Source organism: Balaenoptera ricei, chromosome 3 (assembly GCF_028023285.1).
Source record: "Balaenoptera ricei isolate mBalRic1 chromosome 3, mBalRic1.hap2, whole genome shotgun sequence".
In the NCBI taxonomy this organism is placed as follows: Eukaryota; Metazoa; Chordata; class Mammalia; order Artiodactyla; family Balaenopteridae; genus Balaenoptera; species Balaenoptera ricei.
In genome coordinates this window covers 162,966,150-162,989,881 of record NC_082641.1, presented here as the reverse complement: position 1 = coordinate 162,989,881, position 23,732 = coordinate 162,966,150, and the positions used below count along the sequence as shown (strand labels likewise).

The 23,732-nt window shown below is 39.8% G+C and overlaps 1 protein-coding gene across 9 annotated transcripts in view; it reads right to left on the bottom strand.

Annotated features, from left to right (window-relative positions):
- The window catches only part of NSD1 (nuclear receptor binding SET domain protein 1), a 141,690-nt gene that overhangs the window by 61,632 nt on the left and 56,326 nt on the right, over positions 1 to 23,732 (bottom strand). For all 9 annotated transcript variants that reach the window (XM_059917793.1, XM_059917797.1, XM_059917792.1 and 6 more), the window contains exons 4-5: positions 13,680 to 13,852; positions 8,855 to 11,426 (exon numbers count right to left, since the gene is read on the bottom strand). In XM_059917793.1, coding sequence (XP_059773776.1) covers positions 8,855 to 11,426; positions 13,680 to 13,852 — 2,745 coding nt within the window. The remainder of the gene's footprint in view (positions 1 to 8,854; positions 11,427 to 13,679; positions 13,853 to 23,732) is intronic.

Here is a 23,732-nt window from a genome sequence, read left to right as displayed (position 1 = left end):
CGTCAAAAAAGGTTAAAATACTTAGGAATAAAATGAACAAAAGAAGTGCAAGACTTCTACACTGAAAACTACAAAACACTGTTGAAAGAGATCAAAGACAGCCTAAATTAATGAAGAGCCATCCCTTGTTGATAGTTCGGAAAACTTAACATTGTTACAGTGCCAACACTGCCCAAACTGACCTACAGATTCAGCATAACTCCTATCTAAATTCCATCTGGCTTTTTGGCAGAAATGATAAGAAACTCCTAAAATAAATACAGAAATGCAAAGTCAAAACAATCTTGAGCCGAAACAATCTTGAAAAAAGATAAAGTTGGAGGACTTGAACTTTCTGATTTCAAAGCTACAATAATTAATTACTACAAAGATTAAGACTTTGTGGTACTGGCATAAAGACACACATACATATCAATAAAAAATAACTGAGAGCCCAGAAATAAACCATCACATTTATGGTCAAAAGATTTTCAAATAGGGTGCCATGACCATTCAATGGGGAAAGAATACCCTTTTCTACAAATGGTGCTTAGACAACTGGATTAGGCAATGGGTACTTAGGTATGACACCAAAAGCACAAGGAACCAAAGAAAAAATAGACAAACCAGACTTCATCAAAATTAAGAACTTTTGTGCTTCAAAATATATAATCAAGAATATAAAAGGTAAACCCACAAAACAGGAGAAAGTATATGCAAATCGTATCTAATAATGGACTTATATCTAGACCATGTAAAGAATTCTTACAATTCAATAATAAAAAGACAAATAGCCCAATTTAAAAACAAGCAAAGAGGACTACCCTGGTGGTGCAGTGATTAAGAATCCACCTGCCAATGCAGGGGGCACGGGTTTGATCCCTGGTCTGGGAAGATCCCACATGCTGTGGAGCAACTAAGCACAAGCACCACAACTACTGAGTCCATGTGCCACAACTACTGAACATTCTGGCAGTTCCTCAAAACCTATACATATAATTACCAAATGACCCAGGAATTCCACTCCTAGGTATACAGTAAAAATAAAAACATATCCACACAAAACACTGTACACGAATGTTCATAACAGCATTATTCATAAAGGCCAAAAAGTAAAAACAATCCAAATGTTCATCAGTTGATGAAAGAATAAATAAAATATGGCTTATTTGTACACTGGAATATTATTTGGCATTAAAAAGGCATGAAGCAAGAGCAGACAACAGCAAGCTGGCAGAATAGAAAGCCCCCCCCCACATTATTTCCCTCACAGAGATACCAAACTAACAATATATGCATCAAAATACCTTTATGAGTACTCTAGAAATCAGTTAAGAAGTTACAATACCCCAGGGCAAGTGCAAAGCCAAGAACAATAGCACTGAAATGGATTACAAGAGCCAATTCACTTTATCTGAGATTACCACTCAGAAAGCAAGCACAGCTGAGCTCCCCCTCAAAGCTGGGGAGTGGAGGTGGGGATGTTCAACATTCCAGCTTTTCATAGGGCCGCCCAAGGGGCCAGTTTCTGTCTAACCTGACTGGGAGGCACAAACAGAAGCCACACAGTTTGGACTCCCGGGGGCACTGAAAACAAATGAAAGAGGGGGCAGCATGTTGTGGAACCAGAGGGCCTGTAGTGACACAGATGGAGGCCAGCAGGGCTTGGTAAGATTGGGAGAAGGCACTCAACTCTTGGCTTCTCTCTACAAAGGGAGGGAAAGAAGGGAGCATTTGGCAATCCAGATTTTTAGAAAACTGCCCAAGGGACTAGTATCTGTTTTGCCTGCTTCTGGGAGCTGATAGAGAGCCAACATGCTTCAGATACCTAGGGACCACTGAGAATTAAAGAGAGTGAGAAAGCTTGTTGCAGTAGCAATGGCTAACCTGCAGTACTGCAGAAAAACACTAGAAGAAGCAAGAGATTACAGCTCCTGAAAAAGAAATGGACAAACCTCTCTAATTAGGAAATCACACACATAAGCCCAGAGAAGCCCATCCTCCAAAAAAGGTTCCAGAGGTCCCCAGAATCTCTAGCCAAGCTGATTGGTGAGTCTTCCCCTGTATGAAGCCAGTGTCAAACGCATAAAACTCAGGGGAAGGGGACTTCCCTGGTGGTCAAGTGGTTGAGACTCCGTGCTTCCACTACAGGGGGCACAAGTTCAATCCCCGGTTGAACTAAGATTCCTGCATGCTGCGCGGCATGGCCAAAAACAAAAACCAAAAAACTCAAGGGAAAAAACTCATGAAGTACATGAAGAAACTAGGAAACATGGCCCAAAGGATCAAAATAGATCTCCAGAAACTAACAGAGACCTATGAATTATGGGAAAGAATTCAAAATAACTGTATTAAGGAAGCTCAGTGATCTACAAGAAAACACGGATAACTAAAAGAAACCATGAAAACAGTAACATGAACAACTGAGAGTATCAACAAGACAGAAACTATAAAAAGGAACCAAACAGAAATTCTGGAACGAAAGGACATAATAACTGAATTGAAAAATTCAATAGAGAGATTAAACAATAGACTTAAGCACAGGACAGAATCAGCAAACTCAAACACAAGTCATTTGAACTATCAAGTCAGACAAGAAAAAAGAAAAAAGAATGAAGCAAACCAATACACACATTATGAGAGTTCCAAAAGGAGGACAGAATTTGAATAAATTATGGTCAAAATTTTCCCAAATCTGAAAAAGGAAGTGGGGCATCCCATATCAGAAGCTGAAGATCTCCAGCCAGGATGAACTCAAAGAGGCCCACAGTGAGACACATTATAATCAAACTATCAAAAGACAAAGACAAAGAGAGAATCTTGAAAGAAGTGAGAAAAGCAACTAGTCAAGGACAAGGGAACTCACATTAGATTATCAGTGGAAACCTTACAGGCCAGAAAAGAGTGGCATGATATATTCAAAGTGCTGAAATTTAAAAACTTTCAACCAAGATTACTATAATCTGGAAAACTGTCCTTCAAAAATGAAGATGAAATGAATTTTCTAAAGCAAACGCTGGGACTTCCCTGGTGGTCCAGTGGTAAAGAATCCGCCTTCCAATGCAGGGGACACAGGTTCGACTCCTGGTCAGGGAACTAGGATCCCACATGCTGCAGGGCAACTAAGCCCACGCATCACAACTACTGAGCTCGAGCACCTCAACGAGAGAGCCCATATGCCGCAACTACAGAGCCCATGCACCACAACTAGAGAGAGAAAACCCACACAACTAGACAGAAGTCCGGTGCCGCAACGAAGAGCCTGCGTGCCACAACTAAAGATCTCACATGCCTCAACGAAGACCCTGCATGCCACAACTAAAACCTGATGTGAACTTCCCTGGTGGCGCAGTGGTTAAGAATCCACCTGCCAATGCAGGAGACACAGATTCGAGCCCTGTTGCGGGAAGATCCCACATGCCACGGAGCAACTAAGCTCGTGTGCCACAACTACTGAGCCCACGTGCCACAACTACTGAAGCCCGCATGCCTAGAGCCCGTGCTCTGCAACAAGAGAAGCCACTGCAATAAGCCTTCACACCGCAATGAAGAGTAGCCCCCGCTCGCCACAATTAGAGAAAGCCTGCACACAGCAACAAAGACCCAGAGCAGCCAAAAAATAAAATAAATAAATTTATTTTTTTAAAAAAAGGACCTGATACAGCCAAAACTATAAATTAAATAAATAAATTTTTTTTAATGTAAAACAAAAGCTGAGTTCATAACCACTAGATCTGCTTTACAAAAAAATGCTAAACGGAGTCCTAAAAGTTGAAACAAAAGGCCATTAGGCAGCAACACCAAGGCATATAAAATAAAAATAGCTGATAAAGGTAAATACATAGACCAATACAATATTGTAATACTATAATGGTGGCATATAAAGCACTTTTAAGTCTGGTACTGAATTTAAAAGACAAAAACATAAGAAATAACTATAATTATAAAACTATGTTAATGAATACACGTAATTTGTGACATCAATAACAAAGTGGGAATGGGGAGAGGTAAAAGAGTAGAGTTTTTGTACACAATTGAAGTTACATTGTTACCAGCTCCAAACAGTCTGCTGTAACTATAAAATGTTTTATGTAAGCCCCATGGTAACCACAAAGAAAATGCCTACAGAAGATAAAATCAGAAACAAATCAAAGTATATCAATATAAAAAAATCAAAGAAATACAAAGGAGGGCTGCAAGAGAGATAGAGGGACAAATTAGCTGCAAGACAGAAAACAATTAAAATGGCAATAAGTCCTTCCCTGTCAATAATTTCTTTGAATGTAAATGGGTTAAACTGCTCAATCAAAAGACATAGCGTGGCTAAATGGACTGAAAAAACAAGATGCAACTATATTCGTTCTACAAGATAACATCACCTTAGATGTAAAGACATATGTAGACTGAAACCAAAAGGATGAAGGATATTACATGCAAACGAGAGCAGAGGTAGCCATAATTGGACAAAATAGACTTGAGCCAATACTATCTCTAGAGGCAAATAAGGACATTATATAATGATAAAAGAATCAATTTACCAGGAAAATAAACAATTATAAACATATTTTAAAAGATAACAATCGGGGCTTCCCTGGTGGCGCAGTGGTTGAGAATCTGCCTGCCAATGCAGGGGACACGGGTTCGAGCCCTGGTCTGGGAGGATCCCACATGCCGCGGAGCGACTGGGCCCGTGAGCCACAACTACTGAGCCTGCGCATCTGGAGCCTGTGCTCCGCAACAAGAGAGCCCGCGATAGTGAGAAGCCCGCGCACCACGATGAAGAGTGTCCCCCGCTTGCTGCAACTGGAGAAGGCCCTCGCACAGAAACGAAGACCCAACACAGCCAAAAATAAATAAATAAAAATAAATTAAAAAACAGAGAACTTGAACATCACTGTAGACCAACCCGACCTAACAGACAAATACAGACCACTCAATCTTATAGCAGCAGAATACACATTCTTCTCAAACACACAGGGAACATTTTCCAGGATAGATCACATAATAGATCACAAAACAAGTCTTAACAAATTTAAAAATACTGAAATCATACCAAGTATCTTTTCCAATCACAATGGAATGAAATTAAAAATGAATAGCAGTTGGGAAATAAAAAATTCACAAATATGTGGAAATTAACACTCTTGAACAACAAATTGGTCAGAGAAGAAATCTCCTCCCTCAAATTAGAACATACTCTGAGACAAATAGAAACAATAACACAATATACTAAAACTTATGGGATGTAGCAAAAAGAAGTACTAAAAGGGAAGTTTACAGCATGAAGTGCATACATAAAGAAAAAAGAAAGATCTCAAATCAACAACCTAACTTTACACTCAAGGAATAAGAAAAAGAATAAGCACAAAATTTATTTGCAAAAGGAAAGAAGTAATAAATATTAGAGCAGAAATAAACAAAATAGAATTTTTAAAAAATACAAACAAAACTGAGAGTTTGTTTTTTAAAGATCAACAAAATTGACAAGCCTTTAGCTAGATGGAGAGAGCGAGGGAGACACAAATAATGAAAACCAGAAATTAGAGAAGACATTTCAATGGTAGCCACAGAAACAGAATTTTAAGAGACTACTATGAACAATTATACGCTAACAAATTGGATAACCTACAAGAGTTGGATAAATTTCTAGAAACATGCAATCCACCCACACTCAATCATGAAGAAATAGAAAACCTGTAGTAAGGAGATTAAATCAGTCATCAAAAACTTCCCAAGAAAGAAGAGCCCCAGGATCAGATGCCTCCACTAGAGAATTCTACCAAGCCTTTAAATAAGAATTAATGCCGAGCCTTCTCAAACTCTTCCAAAAAATGGAAGAGGGGGGAGCCAGACAAATACATGCTAATAAGAGGAAAAAAAAAAAAAAAGACATACCAATATCCCTTATGAACACTTATGCAAAAATTCTCACCAAATTAGCAAACTGAATTCAACAGCAGCACTTAAAAAGGATTATACACCATGACCAAGTGGGACTTATTCCTGGGATAGCTTAAAAAGGATTATACACCATGACCAAGTGGGACTTATTCCTGGGATGGAAGGATGGTTCAACATACAAAAATCAATAAATGTAATACAACACATTAAAAGAAGGAAGAAAATCACATGATCATCTCAATTGATGCAGAAAGGCTTGACTAAAATTCAACACATTTTCCTGATAAAAAACACTCAACTAGGAACAGAAGGAAATAATCTAAAATAAAGGTCATTTATGAAAATCCCACAGCTAACATGACAGTCCATGGTGAAAGACTGAAAGCTTTCTCTCTAAGATCAGGAACAAGGCTAGAATGCCCATTCTTGACACTTCTATTTAACACAATACTAGAAGTCCAACTAGGCAAGAACTAGAAATAAAAGGCATCCAAATTGGAAAGGGAAAAGTAAAATGATCTCTGTTCATAGATGGCATGACCTAATATAAAGAAAACCCTAAAGATTCCACAAAAAAGCTGTAAGAACAATAAATGAATTCAGTAAAGCTGCAAGATAGAAAAATCAACATTCAAAAATCACTTGTGGGAATTCCACAGTGGTTAAAAATCTGCCTGCCAATGCAGGGGACACAGGTTCGAGCCCTGGTCTGGGAAGATTCCACATGCCATGGAGCAACTAAGCCCGTCTGCCACAACTACTGAGCATGTACTCTAGAGCCCACAAGCCACAACTACTGAGCCCACATGTCACAACTACTGAAGCCCACGCACCTAGAGCCCATGCTCCGCAACAAGAGAAACCAGCGCAATGAGAAGCCCGCGTACCTCAACGAAGAGTGGCCCCTGCTCACCGCAACTAGAGACAGCCCACGCACAGCAACGGAGACCCAACGCAGCCATAAATAAATAAATTTATTTTAGAAATCAGTTGTGTTTCTATACACTAATAATGAACAATTCAAAAAGGAAATTAAGAAAACAATCCCACTTATAAGAGCATAAAAAAGAATAAAAACACTTAGGAATAAACTTAACCAATGAAGTGAAAGAGTTGGGCACTTAAACAATAAAACACTGCTGAAAGAAATTAAAAACACAAATAAATGGAAAGACATCCTGTGTTCATGGATTCAAAGACTTAACAAAATGTCCATATTACTCAAGCGATCTTCAGATTCACTGCTCTATCAAAATCCCAATGGCATTTTTTGCAGAAATAGAAAAAAGACATCCTAAAATTCACATGAAATCTCAAAGGACCCCAAATAGTCAAAATAATCTTGACAAAGAACAAAGATGGAGGACTCACACACTGTGTTTTCAAAACACGTTACAAAGCTACAGTAATCAAAACAATATGATAGGACTTCCCTGGTGGTGCAGTGGTTAAGAATCCACCTGCCAATGCAGGGGACACAGGTTCGAGCCCTGGTCCGGGAAGATCCCACATGCTGCGGAGCAACTAAGCCCATGCGCCACAACTACTGAGCCTGCGCTCTAGAGCCTGCGAGCCACAACTACTGAAGCCTACGCGCCTAGAGCCCATGCTCTGCAACAAGAAGCCACCCAATGAGAAGCCCATGCACCGCAACGAAGAGTAGCCCCTGCTCGCCGCAACTAGAGAAAAGCCTGCACGCAGCAAGAAAGACCCAACACAGCCAAAGATATTAAATAAATAAATAAATAAATGTAATTAAAAACAATATGATATTACCATAAAGACAAACATATAGATAATGGAACAAAATAGAGAGCCCAGAAACGAACCCTTATATGTATGGTTAAATTATCTTTGACACGGGTGCTAAGACTATACAATGCGGAAAAGATAATCTCTTCAATAAATGGTGCTATACAACAATGTGCATACAGTTAATACTGTAATATACACTTTAAACTTGTTCAGAGGGTGAATTCATGTGTTTTTTACCACAATAAAAATAAAGCGTTGATACACATGCTAAGTAAAAAAACAAAGTACCACATATTGTATGATTCCATTTACATGAAATGTACAGAACAGGCAAATCTATAGACTGGGGAGAAATGAAGGGAGATTGATAAAGGGTACAAGGTTTCTTTCTGGGGTGATGCAAATGTTCCAAAATTAATCATGTTTATGGATGCACAAGTCTCTGAGTATACTAAAAAACCACTGAAGTATAAACTTTCAACAGGTGAATTTTATGGTCAGTGAATTATGTTTCAATAAAGCTGTTGGAATCTACTACGGTAAATAACATTGAAAACTCTTATGTTTAAGGAAAGTCAGTTTTATCCTCAAGAACAATATTGTATAATATTATATTTTGAAAGACTCCTGCTGTTTTCCTTCTGCTGCTAAGGAAGGATACCCTGGTACTTCAGATTTTTAAAAATTTATTCTCAAACCTCATTCCAGAAGGGATGCAAGACATCTAAGGCCTTCAGATAAGTACTACAGAACACTTACATATTGTCAAAAGCACGTCCCCTTTGTCTACGCAACAGGAGGACCTTCCTTAAGTTGTAGTCCAAGAGAGCCTGACGTTCAATAAAATCTATTTGCTTTCTGTAAACTAACGAGATTTTAGTCTTAGGCTCAGAGCCTCTCAAATACTTACAATACCAAATTGAGTCCCCAAAAGTTCAGATTTAAAAAGGTAGGAAATGGGGAGCAGAAACAAAATGTTCTTGAGACTTACAAAAAGCAAAAGAAAAAAGAGCTTCTTGGTAAAACAATTTCTGAAAGTATATGGAAACCTGGTCCTCAAAATTCAGACCCTTCTACATAAAGCCCTTTCTTCACTTCAAGTGATAATCCTTCCCTCCCAACTTACACTTAGGCCTTCCATGAAAACAGACCAACTTCAGAAGGGTATCATTATCATCACTTCCTCTAGTCCCTTTCTTTCACAGTCAGGAGTCCTTACCTGGTTCAGGGAGCTCAGGCTGAGGGGTCAAACTGGGAATTCCTGGCTCCTTTTCCACCTCTTCATTGCTGGCACTGGATTTATCACAAACTTTCAACCGTGGCCCAGCTGAATCTAAGCAGTCGGCATGATTTGGATCTGTCAGTGCATCCTCTAGTATGTTCGTCGAAGGAGGAGGTCTCTGTTCTGGGAACTCATCTCCCTTCTTTACAGGGTCAGCAGGAAGCAAGACCCCAAAGGCACCCTCAGAGTTTTCTTTCTCCCTAAATCTGTTAGTGCGCTTACGAGGTTTAGTGCGCCTTTGGTTTAAACGCTGCCACCGCTTTTTAGGCACCACTTGATTTACACTAGTGGGTTCATCATTCTCACTAATCATTTCAGACTCCAGCTCTGTCCCTTTTCTGTTTTCAAAAGAGGGGTCTTTTTCAGGAATTTTATCAGGGTCGGACTGGTTGACTTTATTATCAAAATTAACACTGGAAAAATGGGTACCATCTTCACTTGTTAAATGGCCCATTAATTGAAGGGGTTCTTCTTTACCAGGGTCTTCTGCCTCACCTCTGGAGGAGCTATTCTCTGAACCCCTACTCTCTCTGTCTCCCTGCAGTGCAGCCTCAAGAGTCACAGCTGGAAGCTGGTTCAGTTTTCTTTTGCGCTCTGTCTTTAAGGCTTTACGGTTCACTGTGTTCTTTCCCATCTGGGTTGAAAAACCATCTCGTAATCTGGATGGCTTTGATCGACCACAGTTGCGCCTAGTAACACAGTTTGAACGATTTTTGCCAGAAGCAGGGAGGTCTCTTTTATCGGACACCAAGCCAGGTAGAGAGGTAGATAGCTCCCCAGACAGTGCAGAGTCACCCCCACTAGGGCTAGGACGGACTGGATCCTGAGTGCCATCTCCATTTTTTTCTGAATTGTGAGTGGAGCCTCCTGAAACCAAGACCTTAGAAGCCCCCACAGGACTACTGGTAGAACAGTCCCCAAGACCAGGACTCCGATACGAGACCAAGTTCTGAGCAGTCATTAACCGTTGCTCCTTGGTCTTACTATCATGCATATCTTTCAACATCATTAGTAATGTACTGAATTTGTAGTCTGGTTCAATAGGTATATGATTCTGACCAGAGGCAGAAGAAAAAAGTAATGGTTTTGATGGCTTTGACATTCCGGAGTCACTGACATCTTCACTTAAGGATCTATAAGAGAGTTCTTTCAACTCTGACAGAACGTGTTTCACCACTGCTGTTTCTATGTCACTCGAATCCCTGGTTTTCTCATGCATGTTGCTCAGTAGTTTTAGCCCATCCACTTTCCCACTTTTGGAAATGCTGGCCAAAGGAGAGCCTTTGGTATCAGAAGAGCAGCATTTCAAACTGCAGTCCTCATCTGCAACAGGCGGTTCTACTACAACTGGGTTTTCTTTATGTTTGCACTTGATACTTCGGATCTTGGGCTGTTTGCTTTTCGAATGTAACAGAGCTTGATTTGTAGCCCCGCCTTTTATTATTGAGTTCTCACTGGAAATGCTTGATGGTGTGTTAAATTTTGGAGAAAGACCATCATTTCTAAAATCTGATTGGGGTTTTCGGACAAGAGTTGACACTTTAAGATCAGAGAGATTAACCTGAGACGTCTCAGTTCCAGGCTCTACTGTCTTGGTACAATCCATCAAGTGGTCTGTGTGTGAGTTAGTAATGAGGGTCTTCTGCTTTGCTTTTACCTTAGTGTTTGTGGCAGGATACCTAGAATACTTTACCTTTTCATTTTTCTGCACAGGTAACATGTTCTCTGTTCTATCAAAAGCATCTGTAATTTCAAGGACACTGTTATCAGACTCTGAACTATGATCTATGGGATCCAGATCACTGCTTCCATCATCATCAGAAGTGGTACAGATACTAATGGAATCACTTCGCTTTTCTTCATCACCTGCTCCAATATAGCAGAGCTGCACTTTTGAACTACACACCAGACCTCGCTGGAGTTTCTTCTTCTCCCCAGAACGTTTAGAGAGCAAGGCACCCTCAGACAAGCCCAGTAAAGAGTCACAATTTGAAGTCTCAAATTCTTTCTTTGCAGTGTTTTTTGCACAAGAAGAAAACAGGAAACTTCCTGGGGCAGAGCTGGGCCCTGTGAGGCTGTTTGCTATCCGGGAAAGTTCATTAGAGGCCTGCTTATCAGATACATCCCCAGAAATAAAGTTTAGGCCAAGGTTCTCTGGAATCTTTCCCCTCCGTTCTTCCTTATGTGCTTCAAATTGCATGTGGCCCTTTTTCACACTAGTCCTTTTTGGATTATCAGAGCTCTTTCTGGCTAGAGACTTAACACAAGGTTTTTCCTTCTCATCTGCAGAATGTTCAGAGTCAAAAGCCAGAGATTTCAAGCAGCCATTAAGCAACAGGTCATGTTCTGATTCAGGGTCATTTGTACAGTCCTCAAACGGCATATCCTCCTCACTGTCCAACTTGAGTGAACTGGTGACACATTTTCGGTTCTTCGACCCTTTGGGAACATCATACTGCTCAGCAAGACCAACACTGGCTTCCCATTTACTCAAAATTTTCTGAGGAACCTTAAATTTAAAGAGAAAAAGATTATCACTAGTCTAAGAAATAGAAGGGGAAACAGGGAGATGATCAGTGAATACCTCTCAAATCAGAAGCTTTTCCAAGCCTTGTTGTGCTTCCTCAAGGCTCTTTTATGGGACTGCCAGGTGGTTAACACCCACAGTTCACCCAGAACTTAGATAATGGGGATTCCTCAACACTACTTCTACCACTAAGATCTATCACTGGAGAATGATTGATCCTGTAAACCCTCCACTCCCCTTACCATTAAAAGCACAAAAGAGTGGACCATAAATTACACTACAACATTACATTACTAATCAACATTATATTACTAAATCAAGGAATAACCAGACCACTCCTACTTACCCCTCCAACCTTAGAATAAAGATTTCCTTCCTGACTTATGAAGGCCAAGCACTTGCTCAGTTACATAAAAGAGAAAGCAAACGGCTAAAGAAAGGAGGTGCATGTGGAAAAACTAGGACTGGAGAAATGAGTAAGTCAGACCTGCCCTAGAAGAACTGAAATTTGGAACTCTGGTTATCACCAGGCCCTTGGCTAATCAAGATCCTTCTATACATGTTACATACAATCTGGATTATAGGGACTTCCCTGGTGGTACAGTGGTTAAGAATCCACCTGCCAATGCAGGGGACAGGGGTTCGATCCCTGGTCCTGGAAGATACCCCATGTTGCGGAGCAACTAAGCCCATGCGCCACAACTACTAAGCCCGTATGCCACAACTACTGAAGCCCGCGGACCTAGAGCCTGTGCTCTGCAACAAAAGAAGCCACCGCAATGAGAAGCCCGCACACCGCAACAAAGAGTAGCCCCCGCTCGCCGCAACTAGAGAAAGCCCGCGCACAGCAACAAAGACCCAACACAGCAAAAAAAATTAATTAGTTAATTAATTTTCTTTTAAATCTGGATTATAACCAAGCAGTGTCCTGGGCTTAATCATGTAGTCCAGAGACACCAATACACCCTGGATATATGACAAGTTACACATGCTCTTTTGTTGATTCCTCACAGCATAAGGACATTGAGGCTCTGTGAAATATACCTAATTTTCAAGACTCTTATTTCCCTCCCCGGCTTCATACAATAAATGTCAGTCAAGGTTCTATCAGTTAGTGTTCACAAACACTTTAATACTTGTGAAAGGTCATGTTCTGCTGACCATGTAAAAATTAAGGCCACTAGACAGGAAGCCTCCTCTTATAAAGCAATAAACTGATCATCTGGTTTACTTTACACACAAACACACACCCATTGACTTTCTACCTATGACCATAGTAAATCAATTTTCCAGGACCTGAAAGCCCTAGAGAACTCCTCTGAAAAGGGGGTTGGTTAATCTACATAGTTAAAGGCTTGACACAAAAACTCTGACACCTCCCCACCACCAACTACCCAAAGTATTAGAAAGGATGAAGTTATCCTCTTCTATTCTATCCTAACAATAGCACACACTAGTTGTTTCAGAGCATCAGATGTATGACATATAAAATATTTATTTCTAATCCTCACAACAGTTTGACAAGGTACATATTATTACGTTAGTTTTAGAGAGGAAGGAACTCCAGTTGGAAATAGCAGGGACTGCATACTGACTAAAAATTATCCTAACTGTGATTCTTATAAAATAGTCTAAAAGTCTGAGACACAAATCTAAGAGGAACTATTTCCCCTTCTAGAATAAGACTATAAAGGAGTATCAAAAGAAACAGTCAAAACTTTAACACATCAAGCATATGAAACAAAAACATCACGTTCTTTATTAAAACATAACCAGGTTTGAAACTGCTTAAGCCTTAACAACTACACACAAAAACCAAAACAACAAACAAAACAAAAATGTTTAAAGTCTTATCTTTCTCATTTTTAAGAGAAGTAATTAATCCAGAGAGTGAGAAGTAGAATATTTCATTTTGATGATCATTTTCTTCATACATCAGATATAACCAAAGATGACTGGTCATGCCTTTTTGTACTATCACATCTAAGTGACATGGCAGAAGTTAACTGAAATCCTTTCTCAAAAAATTGAGTATAAATATTTGGAAGGCTAGCCCCATGTCATCCCTGCAAAAAAACTTGCTTTCTGCCAAATTTCTCACCAATATCCTACTACCAAAGGAAATAACTTATATTCCAAAAATATAATACTTCTTCCTTTGATTGATCCTGTAAACCCTCCCTACCTACCCCCAAGAAGATAATTTGAGAGGTTTGTTTTTTTTTTTTTAATTACCTTATGCCTATATCCTTTTTCTTTCTGCTTCCCTCTTCTCCTAAGGACAGGTAGCTCTTCAAATTGATGTCTGCCTTCAAACATGACGATTGCTTTTCCAGCCACCCAGGCTCTCTCAGAAGGATCTCCAAAAGCCTCCACGTAGTACTGTCGATAGGGCCTCCGGTTAGAAACTAGATAAAAATAAAAACCACAGTGTCATTGCTTTAAAAAATTGATATTCATCATCAAGAGAACAGCCACATCGCAGTGGCCAAAGAAGCCTCTTTTCACTTAAAACTAAAATAAAATAAAAACTCAACAAGCTAAAAAACCTAGAGAACAAGAAACTCTGAAGTAGGTCAGAGAACAGACATATGGACACCAGGGGGGGACAACTGCGGTGGGGTGGGGATGGTGGTGTGCTGAATTGGGCGATTGGGATTGACATGTATACACTGATGTGTATAAAATTGATGACTAATAAGAACCTGCAGTATAAAAAAACAAACAAAACAACTAATACTAAACTTTCATTGGGTTATTTGTATGGAAATATGTTAATATAAATGTTTCAGACATTACATGAAATTTCTAAAAATCTTATATGTTCTGGTATAATGTTATAAGTCATAATCCTAGTTATTACTTTAAAATGTATATCTCAGAAATAACTAATTTTCTTGTCAACTGCATTATTATGAACTGTCATCAAATCTTTAACCGTGGTCATTTTTAAGTCTTTTGTCATTTACAGACAGTTCTGGGTGTACTCTGATGATTTTGCAAATATGTTCCTATAAAAGGGTTTCATCTTCAAGAAATACATGGAAAAGACTCTGACAAGTACAGGTTTCTGGTAACTGACTGTACTGCTGAACTGAATGAATAAGCATTTTCAGAACTCTAATGAAAAACTGATGAACTCATAAAAGTGCTAACAAAAGATCAAGATGAAAAAAAAAATTAATTACATGGGACTGAGTGAACTGATGAGGATGAGTATAATTTTTGTGACTTTCTGTCTGAATTAAAAAAAAAAAAAAAAAAAAATTCCACAAGGACTCAGAGGCAAAGAATATACAAATCAATTTTCACTGCAAAGTAAAGGAGCTGTTACAGTGGAGGATTACTGGACTGAATGTCAATACTATGACATAGTATGAGTGTGTTTCATGTTTGGTAATTGCAATCATTGTTGCTTTTGTTGTGGTCATCCATGTACAATGCTTGGTGTCAGTCGATTTATCTCTTGTAAAAATAAAATAACAGTGTGTGTGTGTGAAAACAAAAAACAAACAAAAAAAACACACAGCCTTGGATAACCCACATCACCCTCAGATGACAATGATCTGGCAGAACATTCTTTGACTGTCTCTTTCCCTGCCTACACCTACCTGTTAAACTACAATAATTTCCAACTAATTGCTTTATTGTTTTCAACAATGTCCTGGGCATGAATTGTTTAACAGACCAATCCAGTGAAATTTAGGCTGCTTTGAAGGGACAGCTCCTAAGATCAGTGTTTGAGATTTGCTCTGACCCAAGGAGTGCTCTTCCCAACTGTCTCTTCCCCTGGCTCTCCCTGGCAAACAGCTAGCCAACACTTTTGCCTATATTCCCAATGAATCTACCAATCTCTTATCAAATGTTTGTTCCCACAACCCCTGCTGGTTTTGAGAACTCCCCAAGTTTCAAATTTTTCCACACTCTGTTGCAAATGAAGTCAGTTCTTTTGGGAAAAGATTCAGAGCTTTCTAACATACAGCCTGATTCTCCTTTCAGGCGAAATATATTAGCCAGGGTTCTGGTGCTAGGTGTGAGGACAATGGTAAGACATACAGCTTTGGAGCTGAGTGCTGAGTGCAAACTGTAGCCTCAGGTTTTCTCAGCTTGCCTCTCTCAGCATGGAACCTCCACCTTACACGCAAGGAAAAGGACAGGCTTCTGTATTCTCAGTGGTGCTGTACCCGAGGTAGAGTCTCTGTCCCATAAGTGGGGGCTGAGTAGAAGAAAGGAGCTCCCACCTGTCAGTCACACTTGCTCAGAACTTAGGTTCAGCAAGAGACAACCAGGAGCATCATGGGAAATGCTGTTGTCCTGCCCCTCCTAGGAAAATAGCCCTCTGACTTGGAGCTAGAATGAGAGGGAGTCTTGCGCTCTTGGTTATGTAAGTCTGGAGTGGAGTTTCTATCTCGCTAAGATTCGAGAGAAAAGAAGGGAGTGGATCTTGGTTCAAATACCATTGACTCTTGCTGCTCTTGCCAAGTTTTAGTAGATTTTCTTGAATGAATACTTTTTCATTTACTGTATGCCCTTAGATCCATTTCCAGAGGCTTTAAATGGCTGGGGTTTTTTTTTTAACATTTTTTATTGGTTTTGCTGGGAAGCAGGTTCGCGGAGCTCTCCGCACTGTCATACTGGAGGTAGAGCCCTCCACATTGCCTTATTTTATTTTTGAAAACTTTGAAATACTTTGAAAATAAAACCTCTGTGAATTAAAAAAAAAAAAAAGAAACTCTGAAGTAGGTCAGATAGAAGGTAAATTTTCAATTTTCAATTTATGTGACAAGAAAATGGTTAAGAGTGTAATTAAAGAATTTAGTGGTTTGGTCTGATGATATGCTATATATTCCAAACCAGTTGGAGGTTGATTAGCTAATCATATAACAAATTAATATAACAACTAAGTTTTTTCTACCATCAATCTATAAAATTTTATACCCTCATTACCAGAAATCACAAAAGGCATATGATAAGCCACAGCATCGCAAATATAATAATCAACAAGAACTAACCACCAAATAAACTCTTAAAACATTATGCTAAAATATAAGGAGGAAGAAATGTTTCAACACCATGTCACATATGATGTGCTAACATTTATGGCATAGTTACTCTGGGCAAGGTACTACACTAGGTGCTTTGCATGTATTCTTCACAACAATGAACTCTAAAAAATAAGTAGTATAATCTCCATTTTATAGACAGAATAATAAATCCAACGACTTCAGAGAGGGCAAATTCAGAGTGACACACTGGTTTTGCAGAGAAAGTGGAACTTGATATTTCAAACTGCAGAAATTTTTTTTAAAAAAGGAAATCTCAACAGCCCCCTCCCCCCAAAAAATCCACTTATTCTATAGTTTCTTGGCTGTCCAAAGTTCTATGCAGACAATTACCAAAAATAAAAACAATACAAATCTCATCCAGAAAAGATTATAATCAAATTTACCTAGTATATGTTATCTTCTACACACTTACCATCTTTGCATTTTTCATACCAGTAAAAAATGTCACAAAAGAAATATAGCCAGGGCTACACAGGTGTAATGATTTGTCTCTATTTAGAAAAGGAAATCATTTTATATAAAAATTCACTTTAACTCACACTGAATTACAACCTGGTAAAATTTTGTTTTATTGTACATTTTAAAAACAAGTTCTGTAAAAAAAAACAAACAAAAAAACCTGAACTCCTTAGTCTCTACCTACTAAATTAAACACTTCAATAGAAACCACCTATAAAGGGGGATTAAATGTGTGTATGTGTATATATACACATACATACACACACACACACACACAGAGGTTCTTAAAGTCAGTCTGAAAAGTAAATCATTCTCCTATAAATAAGTAAATTCAACTAACACAGACTGAACATTTATGACGTGCCAGCACTATACAGAGGACTGAAAAGAACTCATTGCCTGGTGGGTAAGAGATGTACATTATAAAGAGATTATGGTAAAACAAGCATGTTAATTGCGATAACATGAACATTCACTTTTTTAAAAAATTTTTCAAGTATGTCTTGAGTACACTACATTTTATCATTTGATAGTATCTACTGGTGATGGCATTTTTTTAAATTGAGATATAACTGACGGATAACATTAGTTTCAGGTATACAACATAATGATTCGGTATTTATATATATTGCAAAATGACCCCCACAATGTCTAGTCAACATCCGTCACCATACGTAGTTATAAAAAGATTTTTTCTTGTGATGAGATCTTTTAAGATCTACTCTCTTAGCAACTTTCAAATATACAATACAGTATTAACTACAGTTGCCATGCTGTACATTACATCCATGTGACTTATTTCTTTTATAACTGGAAGTTTATAACTTTTGACCCCCTTCACCCATTTTGCTCCTCCAGTCTGTTCTCTGTATCTATGAACTTGGTTTTGTTTTTTCAATTTTGGTTTTTTTAGATTCCACATATAAGTAAGATCATACATTATTTATATTTTCTCTGTCTGATTTATTTCACTTAGTAAAATGCCCACCAGGTACATCCATGTTGTCACAAAGGGCAAGGTTTCATTCTTTTGTATAGCTGAATAATATTCAATTGCGTATATATACCACATTTTCATTACCTATTCATCTATTGATGGACACTTAGTTGTTAACATTCACTTTTTTAAAAGTGAAAAATCATTAACTAGAGGATAAATGGGACACCTGAGCAGAAAATTTAAAGGTAAACAGTTTGTTGAGGGGAGAATTCCTATACAAGGGCCCAGAACCCTCAAAGACATGAATGAATAAAACGAATGAAATAGCTAGGAACTGCAAGTAGTTCAGAACACTAAATCATAAAGTGGAAGGAAAGGGAAACTAAGCAGGTAAGCAGTGGCCAGACCTGAATAGCTTGGATACCATGTTAAAAGTTTGACCGCTGGGACTTCCCTGGTGGTCGGTGGTTAAGACTCTGTGCTTCCAACACAGGGGGCACAGGTTCGATCCCTGGTCGGGGAACTGAGATCCCACATGCCGCACTAAGACCCTCCATGTTAACAGTTTGACCATTATCCTGTTGGCCCTGAACCTCATTTAAACTATGGAACCACAGGCTCAGTTTTGCATCTTAGAAAGATAAATCTCCTTGACCTCTGAATAACACATTTAACAGGAAACAGAGAGAAAACTCAGGAGACCAGAGATTACCAAAATAGTATATACTCAAGATGACTAAAACCTAAACTAAGGTGGTAGCAATGGGAATTAAAAGAACAAAATATGAAAGATTTTTTTTTTAAGAAGACAAATCAAAAGGACTAGATATTAATTAAAAGTCAGATAGAATGTGACCACCTAGAGGGGTGGGATAGGGAGGGTGGGAGACTCAAGAGGGAAGAGATATGGGAACATATGTATATGTGTAGCTGATTCACTTTGTTATAAAGCAGAAACTAGCACACCACTGTAGAGCAATTATACTCCAATAAAGATGTTAAAAAATAATAATAATAAAATTAAATTAAATGTAAAAAAAAAAAAAAGTCAGATAGAAAAGATACTTGAACACCAATGTTCATAGCAGCATTATTCACAATAGCCAAAAGGTGAAAGCAACCCAAATGTCCACTGAAGGATGAAAGGATGAACAAAATGGAACATTACTGAACATTATACAACAATGGAACATTATTGAGCCTTACAAATGAGTGATACACGTAATACAACATGGATGAACCTTAAAGACATCATGCTAAGTGAAATAGGCCAGACACAAACGGACAAATACTGCATGATTCCACTTATATGAAGTACCTAGAATAGTCAAATCCATAGATAAAGCAGAATAGTATTTACCAGGGACTGAAGGTTATTGTTAAATTGTTAACAGAGTTTCAGTTTAGGAATACGAAAAAGTTCTGGAGATGGATAGTGGTAGTTAATTGCACAAAAATGTGAATGTACTTAATGCCACTAAACTATAAACTTAAAAATGATAAAATTATGTTACATATATTTTTTACCACAAAAAAAAGTCAGATAACAATTGGTGGTAAGGATATAGAGAGATTAAAACCCTCATCCGCTGTTGATGAGAATGTAAAATGGTACAGTAGCTTTTCAAAACAGTCTGGCAGACCTAGCTCTTCCACTCCCAGGTATTTATCTGAAGAACATAAAAACCCTAATTCAAGAAGATATATGTCGGCTTCCCTGGTGGTGCAGTGGTTAAGAATCCACCTGCCAATGCAGGGGACACAGGTTCGAGCCCTGGTCCGGGAAGATCCCACATGCCGTGGAACAACTAAGCCCATGCACCCCAACTACTGAGCCTAAGCTCTAGAGCCCACACGCCACAACTACTGAGCCCACGCGCCACAACTACTGAAGCCCATGTGCCTAGAGCCCATGCTCTGCAACAAAAGAAGCCACCGCAATGAGAAGCCCACACACTGCAACTAGAGAAAGCCCATGTGCAGCAACAAAGACCCAACACAGCCAAAAATTAACTAATTAATTATTTTTAAAAAGATATATGCACCCCTATGTTCACTGAAGCGTTATTTATAACAGCCAAGATATGGAAACAACCCAAGTATCCACTGATGGATGAACGGATAAAGAAGATATGGTATATATACACAATGGAGTATTACTCAGCCACAAAAGAATGAAATCCTGCCATTTGCGATACTGATGGACCTTGAAGGTATTTTGCCAACTGAAATAAATCAGACAGAGAAAGATAAATACCATATGATTTCACTCATATGTGGTATCTAAAAAACATAACAAGTGAACAAACAAAATAAAACAAAAACTCACATATACATAGATCAAATTAATGATTACCAGAGGGGAAGGGGGCTGGGCAAAATGGGTTAACAGGGGAGACTGTATGGTGATGGATGGTAATTAGATTTGTGGTGCTGTACACCTGAAATTTATATAAAAAATTTAAATTAAAAAAAAAGTCAGGGGGCTTCCCTGCTGGCGCAGTGGTTAAGAATCCATCTGCCAATGCACGGGACACGGGTTTGAGCCCTGGTCCAGGAAGATCCCACATGCCGCGGAGCAACTAAGCCCGGGCACCACAACTACTGAGCCTGCGCTCTAGAGCCCGTGAGCCACAACTACTGTGCCCGCGTGCTACAACTACTGAGCCTGCGCTCTAGAGCCTGTGCGCCTAGAGCCCGTGCTCTGCAACAAGAGAAGCCACGGCAATGAGAAACCCGCGCACCGCAAGGAAGAGTAGCCCCCACTTCGCCGCAACTAGAGAAAGCCCGTGTGCAGCAACACAGACCCAACACAGCCAAAAATAAATAAATAAAAATTTTTTTTAAAAGTCAGGGAATTCCCTGATGGCCCAGTGGTTAGGACTCGGCACTCTCACTGCCAGGGTCCGGATTACACCCCTGGTTGGGGAACTAAGTAAGATCCCACAAGCTGGTGCGGCCGGGGCAGGGAGGCGGGGGGGTAGTCAGGCAGTACCTCAGAAAGTCAAACAGAGTTACCATTAGTGCCAGCAAGTCCACTCCTGGGTATAAACCCAAAAGATAGGAAATATATGTCCACATAAACACTTATACATGAATACGCACAGCAGCACTGTTCATAATAGCTAAAAGATGGAAACAGTCCAAATGCCCATCAAGTGATAAATTTATAAATAAAACACGTATAATATTTCATACAATGGAGAGCCCACGTGCTCTGTACCCTGCGCACCACAGCTACGGAGCCCATGCGCCCTGGAGCCCGCGTGCCACAACTAGAGAGAGAAAAACCCGCAGGCCACAACTAGAGAGAAGCCCGCACGCTGCTGCAACAACAGATCCCACGTGCCTCAAGGAAGATCCCATGTGCCGCAACTAAGACCCAACGCAGCCAAAAAAAAAAAAAAAGGAATGCAGTACTGATACATGGATAGATCTTGAAAACATTATGTTGAGTAAAAAAAAGTAGTCACAAAGGACATATTATATGATTCCATTTATATTAAATATCCAGAATAGGCAAATCTATAGAGACAGAAAGTCGACTACTGGTTGCTTAGGGCAAAGGGGTACGGGAGGTAAAAAGATTAGGGGGAAGGTAGGTAAAGGACATGGGTTTTCTTTTCCTCCTCCTCTTTTTTTTTTTTTAAAAATATTTATTTATTTGGCTGTGCCAGGTCTTAGTTGCGGCACTCGGGATCTTTGTTGCAGTATGCAGCTCATAATTGTGGCACGTGGGATCTTTTAGTTGCGGCATGCGGACTTCTTAGTTGTGGCATGCATGCGGGATCTACTTCCCCCACCAGGGATCGAACCCGGCCCCCTGCATTGGGAGCGTAGAGTCTTACCCACTGGACCACCAGGGAAGTCCCCAAGGGGTTCTTTCTGGGGTGGTGAAAATGTTCTAAAATTTACTGGTTACACAACTCTGTGACTTACCAAAACCACTTAATTGTATACTTTAAAGGGGTGAATTGTATGCTATATGAATTACATCTCAATAAAGCTGTTTTAAAAAAAGAAAAAAGACTTAATGGTATAGGACACAAGAAGGAAGAAAGGGTAACTACTTGGTATTTGCCTTAAGTGACTAAGTGGCAGTAATTTATTCACTAAGGCAGGAAATGAAAGAGAAGTACTGGTTTGAGGAGGAAAATAATTAGGTCAGTTTTCTTTTTTTAAAATTTATTTATTTATTTATTTATGGCTGTGTTGGGTCTTTGTTTCTGTGCGAGGGCTTTCTCTAGTTGTGGCAAGTGGGGGCCACTCCTCATCGCGGTGCGCAGGCGTCTGTCGTGGCCTCTCTTGTTGCGGAGCACAGGCTCCAGACGTGCAGGCTCACTAATTGTGGCTCACGGGCCTAGCTGCTCTGCAGCATGTGGGATCTTCCCAGACCAGGGCTCGAACCCGTGTCCCCTGCATTGGCAGGCAGATTCTCAACCACTGCGCCACCAGGGAAGCCCTAGGTCAGTTTAAACAAGCTGACCTTAACTGCCTAAAGGACCTCCTGGTGAAAGCTTCAAGTATAGAGTTGGGATGCAGATCTGAAGCCTGGGGAAATACTAGCACTGTGGATATGAATTCAGTTTACTGATGACAGTTAAAACTCAAGAGTTAATAAGGATGGAAAGAAGGAGGAGAAGGAAAAGGAGAAGGAGGAGAAGAGAACATGAAAGTCAAGAACAAGATAGAGGGCTTCCCTGGTGGCGCAGTGGTTGAGAATCTGCCTGCCAATGCAGGGAACACGGGTTCGAGCCCTGGTCTGGGAAGATCCCACATGCCGCGGAGCTACTAGGCCCGTGAGCCACAACTGCTGAGCCTGCGCGTCTGGAGCCTGTGCTCTGCAACAAGAGAGGCCACGACAGTGAGAGGCCCGCGCACCGCGATGAAGAGTGGCCCCCGCTTGCCGCAACTGGAGAAAGCCCTCGCACAGAAACGAAGACCCAACACAAGCCAATCAATCAATCAATCAATCAATAAAAGAACAAGATAGATAGTTACTACAAGGAAGAATTTTCCTGCACCAGACAACCATAAAATTAAAAACTAGTATCCACTGTATTACCAGGTCACTAATGACTCTGCTTAGAACACGGTTAGTGGAATAAAAAGAGAGAATGAGAAATTTCAGTGCGTTCAGAAATGAGTGGCCATCTGGAAGTGGAGAAAGTTGATGATTCCTCCAAGAGTGGTTATGAAGGGAAGGTGTGAGGAAGACAGAGTCATGGGTAGGAATTTTAGGACAAATAGGTTTATTCAAATATTAGTTCCCTTCAGTACTATAAAGAGCTACACTAATTCTATGCTCTAATAAACCAAGTTAAGAAGAATCTTTTTAAAAACTATTATTAGGGAATTCCCTGGTGGTCCAGTGGTTAAGACTCCACACTGCCACTGCAGGGGGCGTGGGCTCCATCCCTGGTCAGGGAACTAAGATCCCACATGCCTCACACAGCGGCAAACAACAACAACAACAACAACACTCTAGTCACCATCAATACTATATTCTCCTGGTATCTCTCTTCCATCTCTGATTTTCTCCCATCTCTTTCGCACACTCACGTCTCCTCCTTACAGACCTCAAATGTTGGCTTCCTCAGAGCCACCTTTTTTCTCACCGTATATTTTATCCCAAGGCCATCTCATCCATGCCCTACCCGTGGCTTTGACTAATATCAACAAGCAGATGTCACCTCTAACTTATAGATGTTCCAGTGCTCTCAGTAAATGAGAACACTATGTATGTACTGGTAAAGCTAAAAACTTGCGAACCAGCCTGAGATATAGAAACCTTAGACTTCATTCTCCCTCACTCCCCATTAT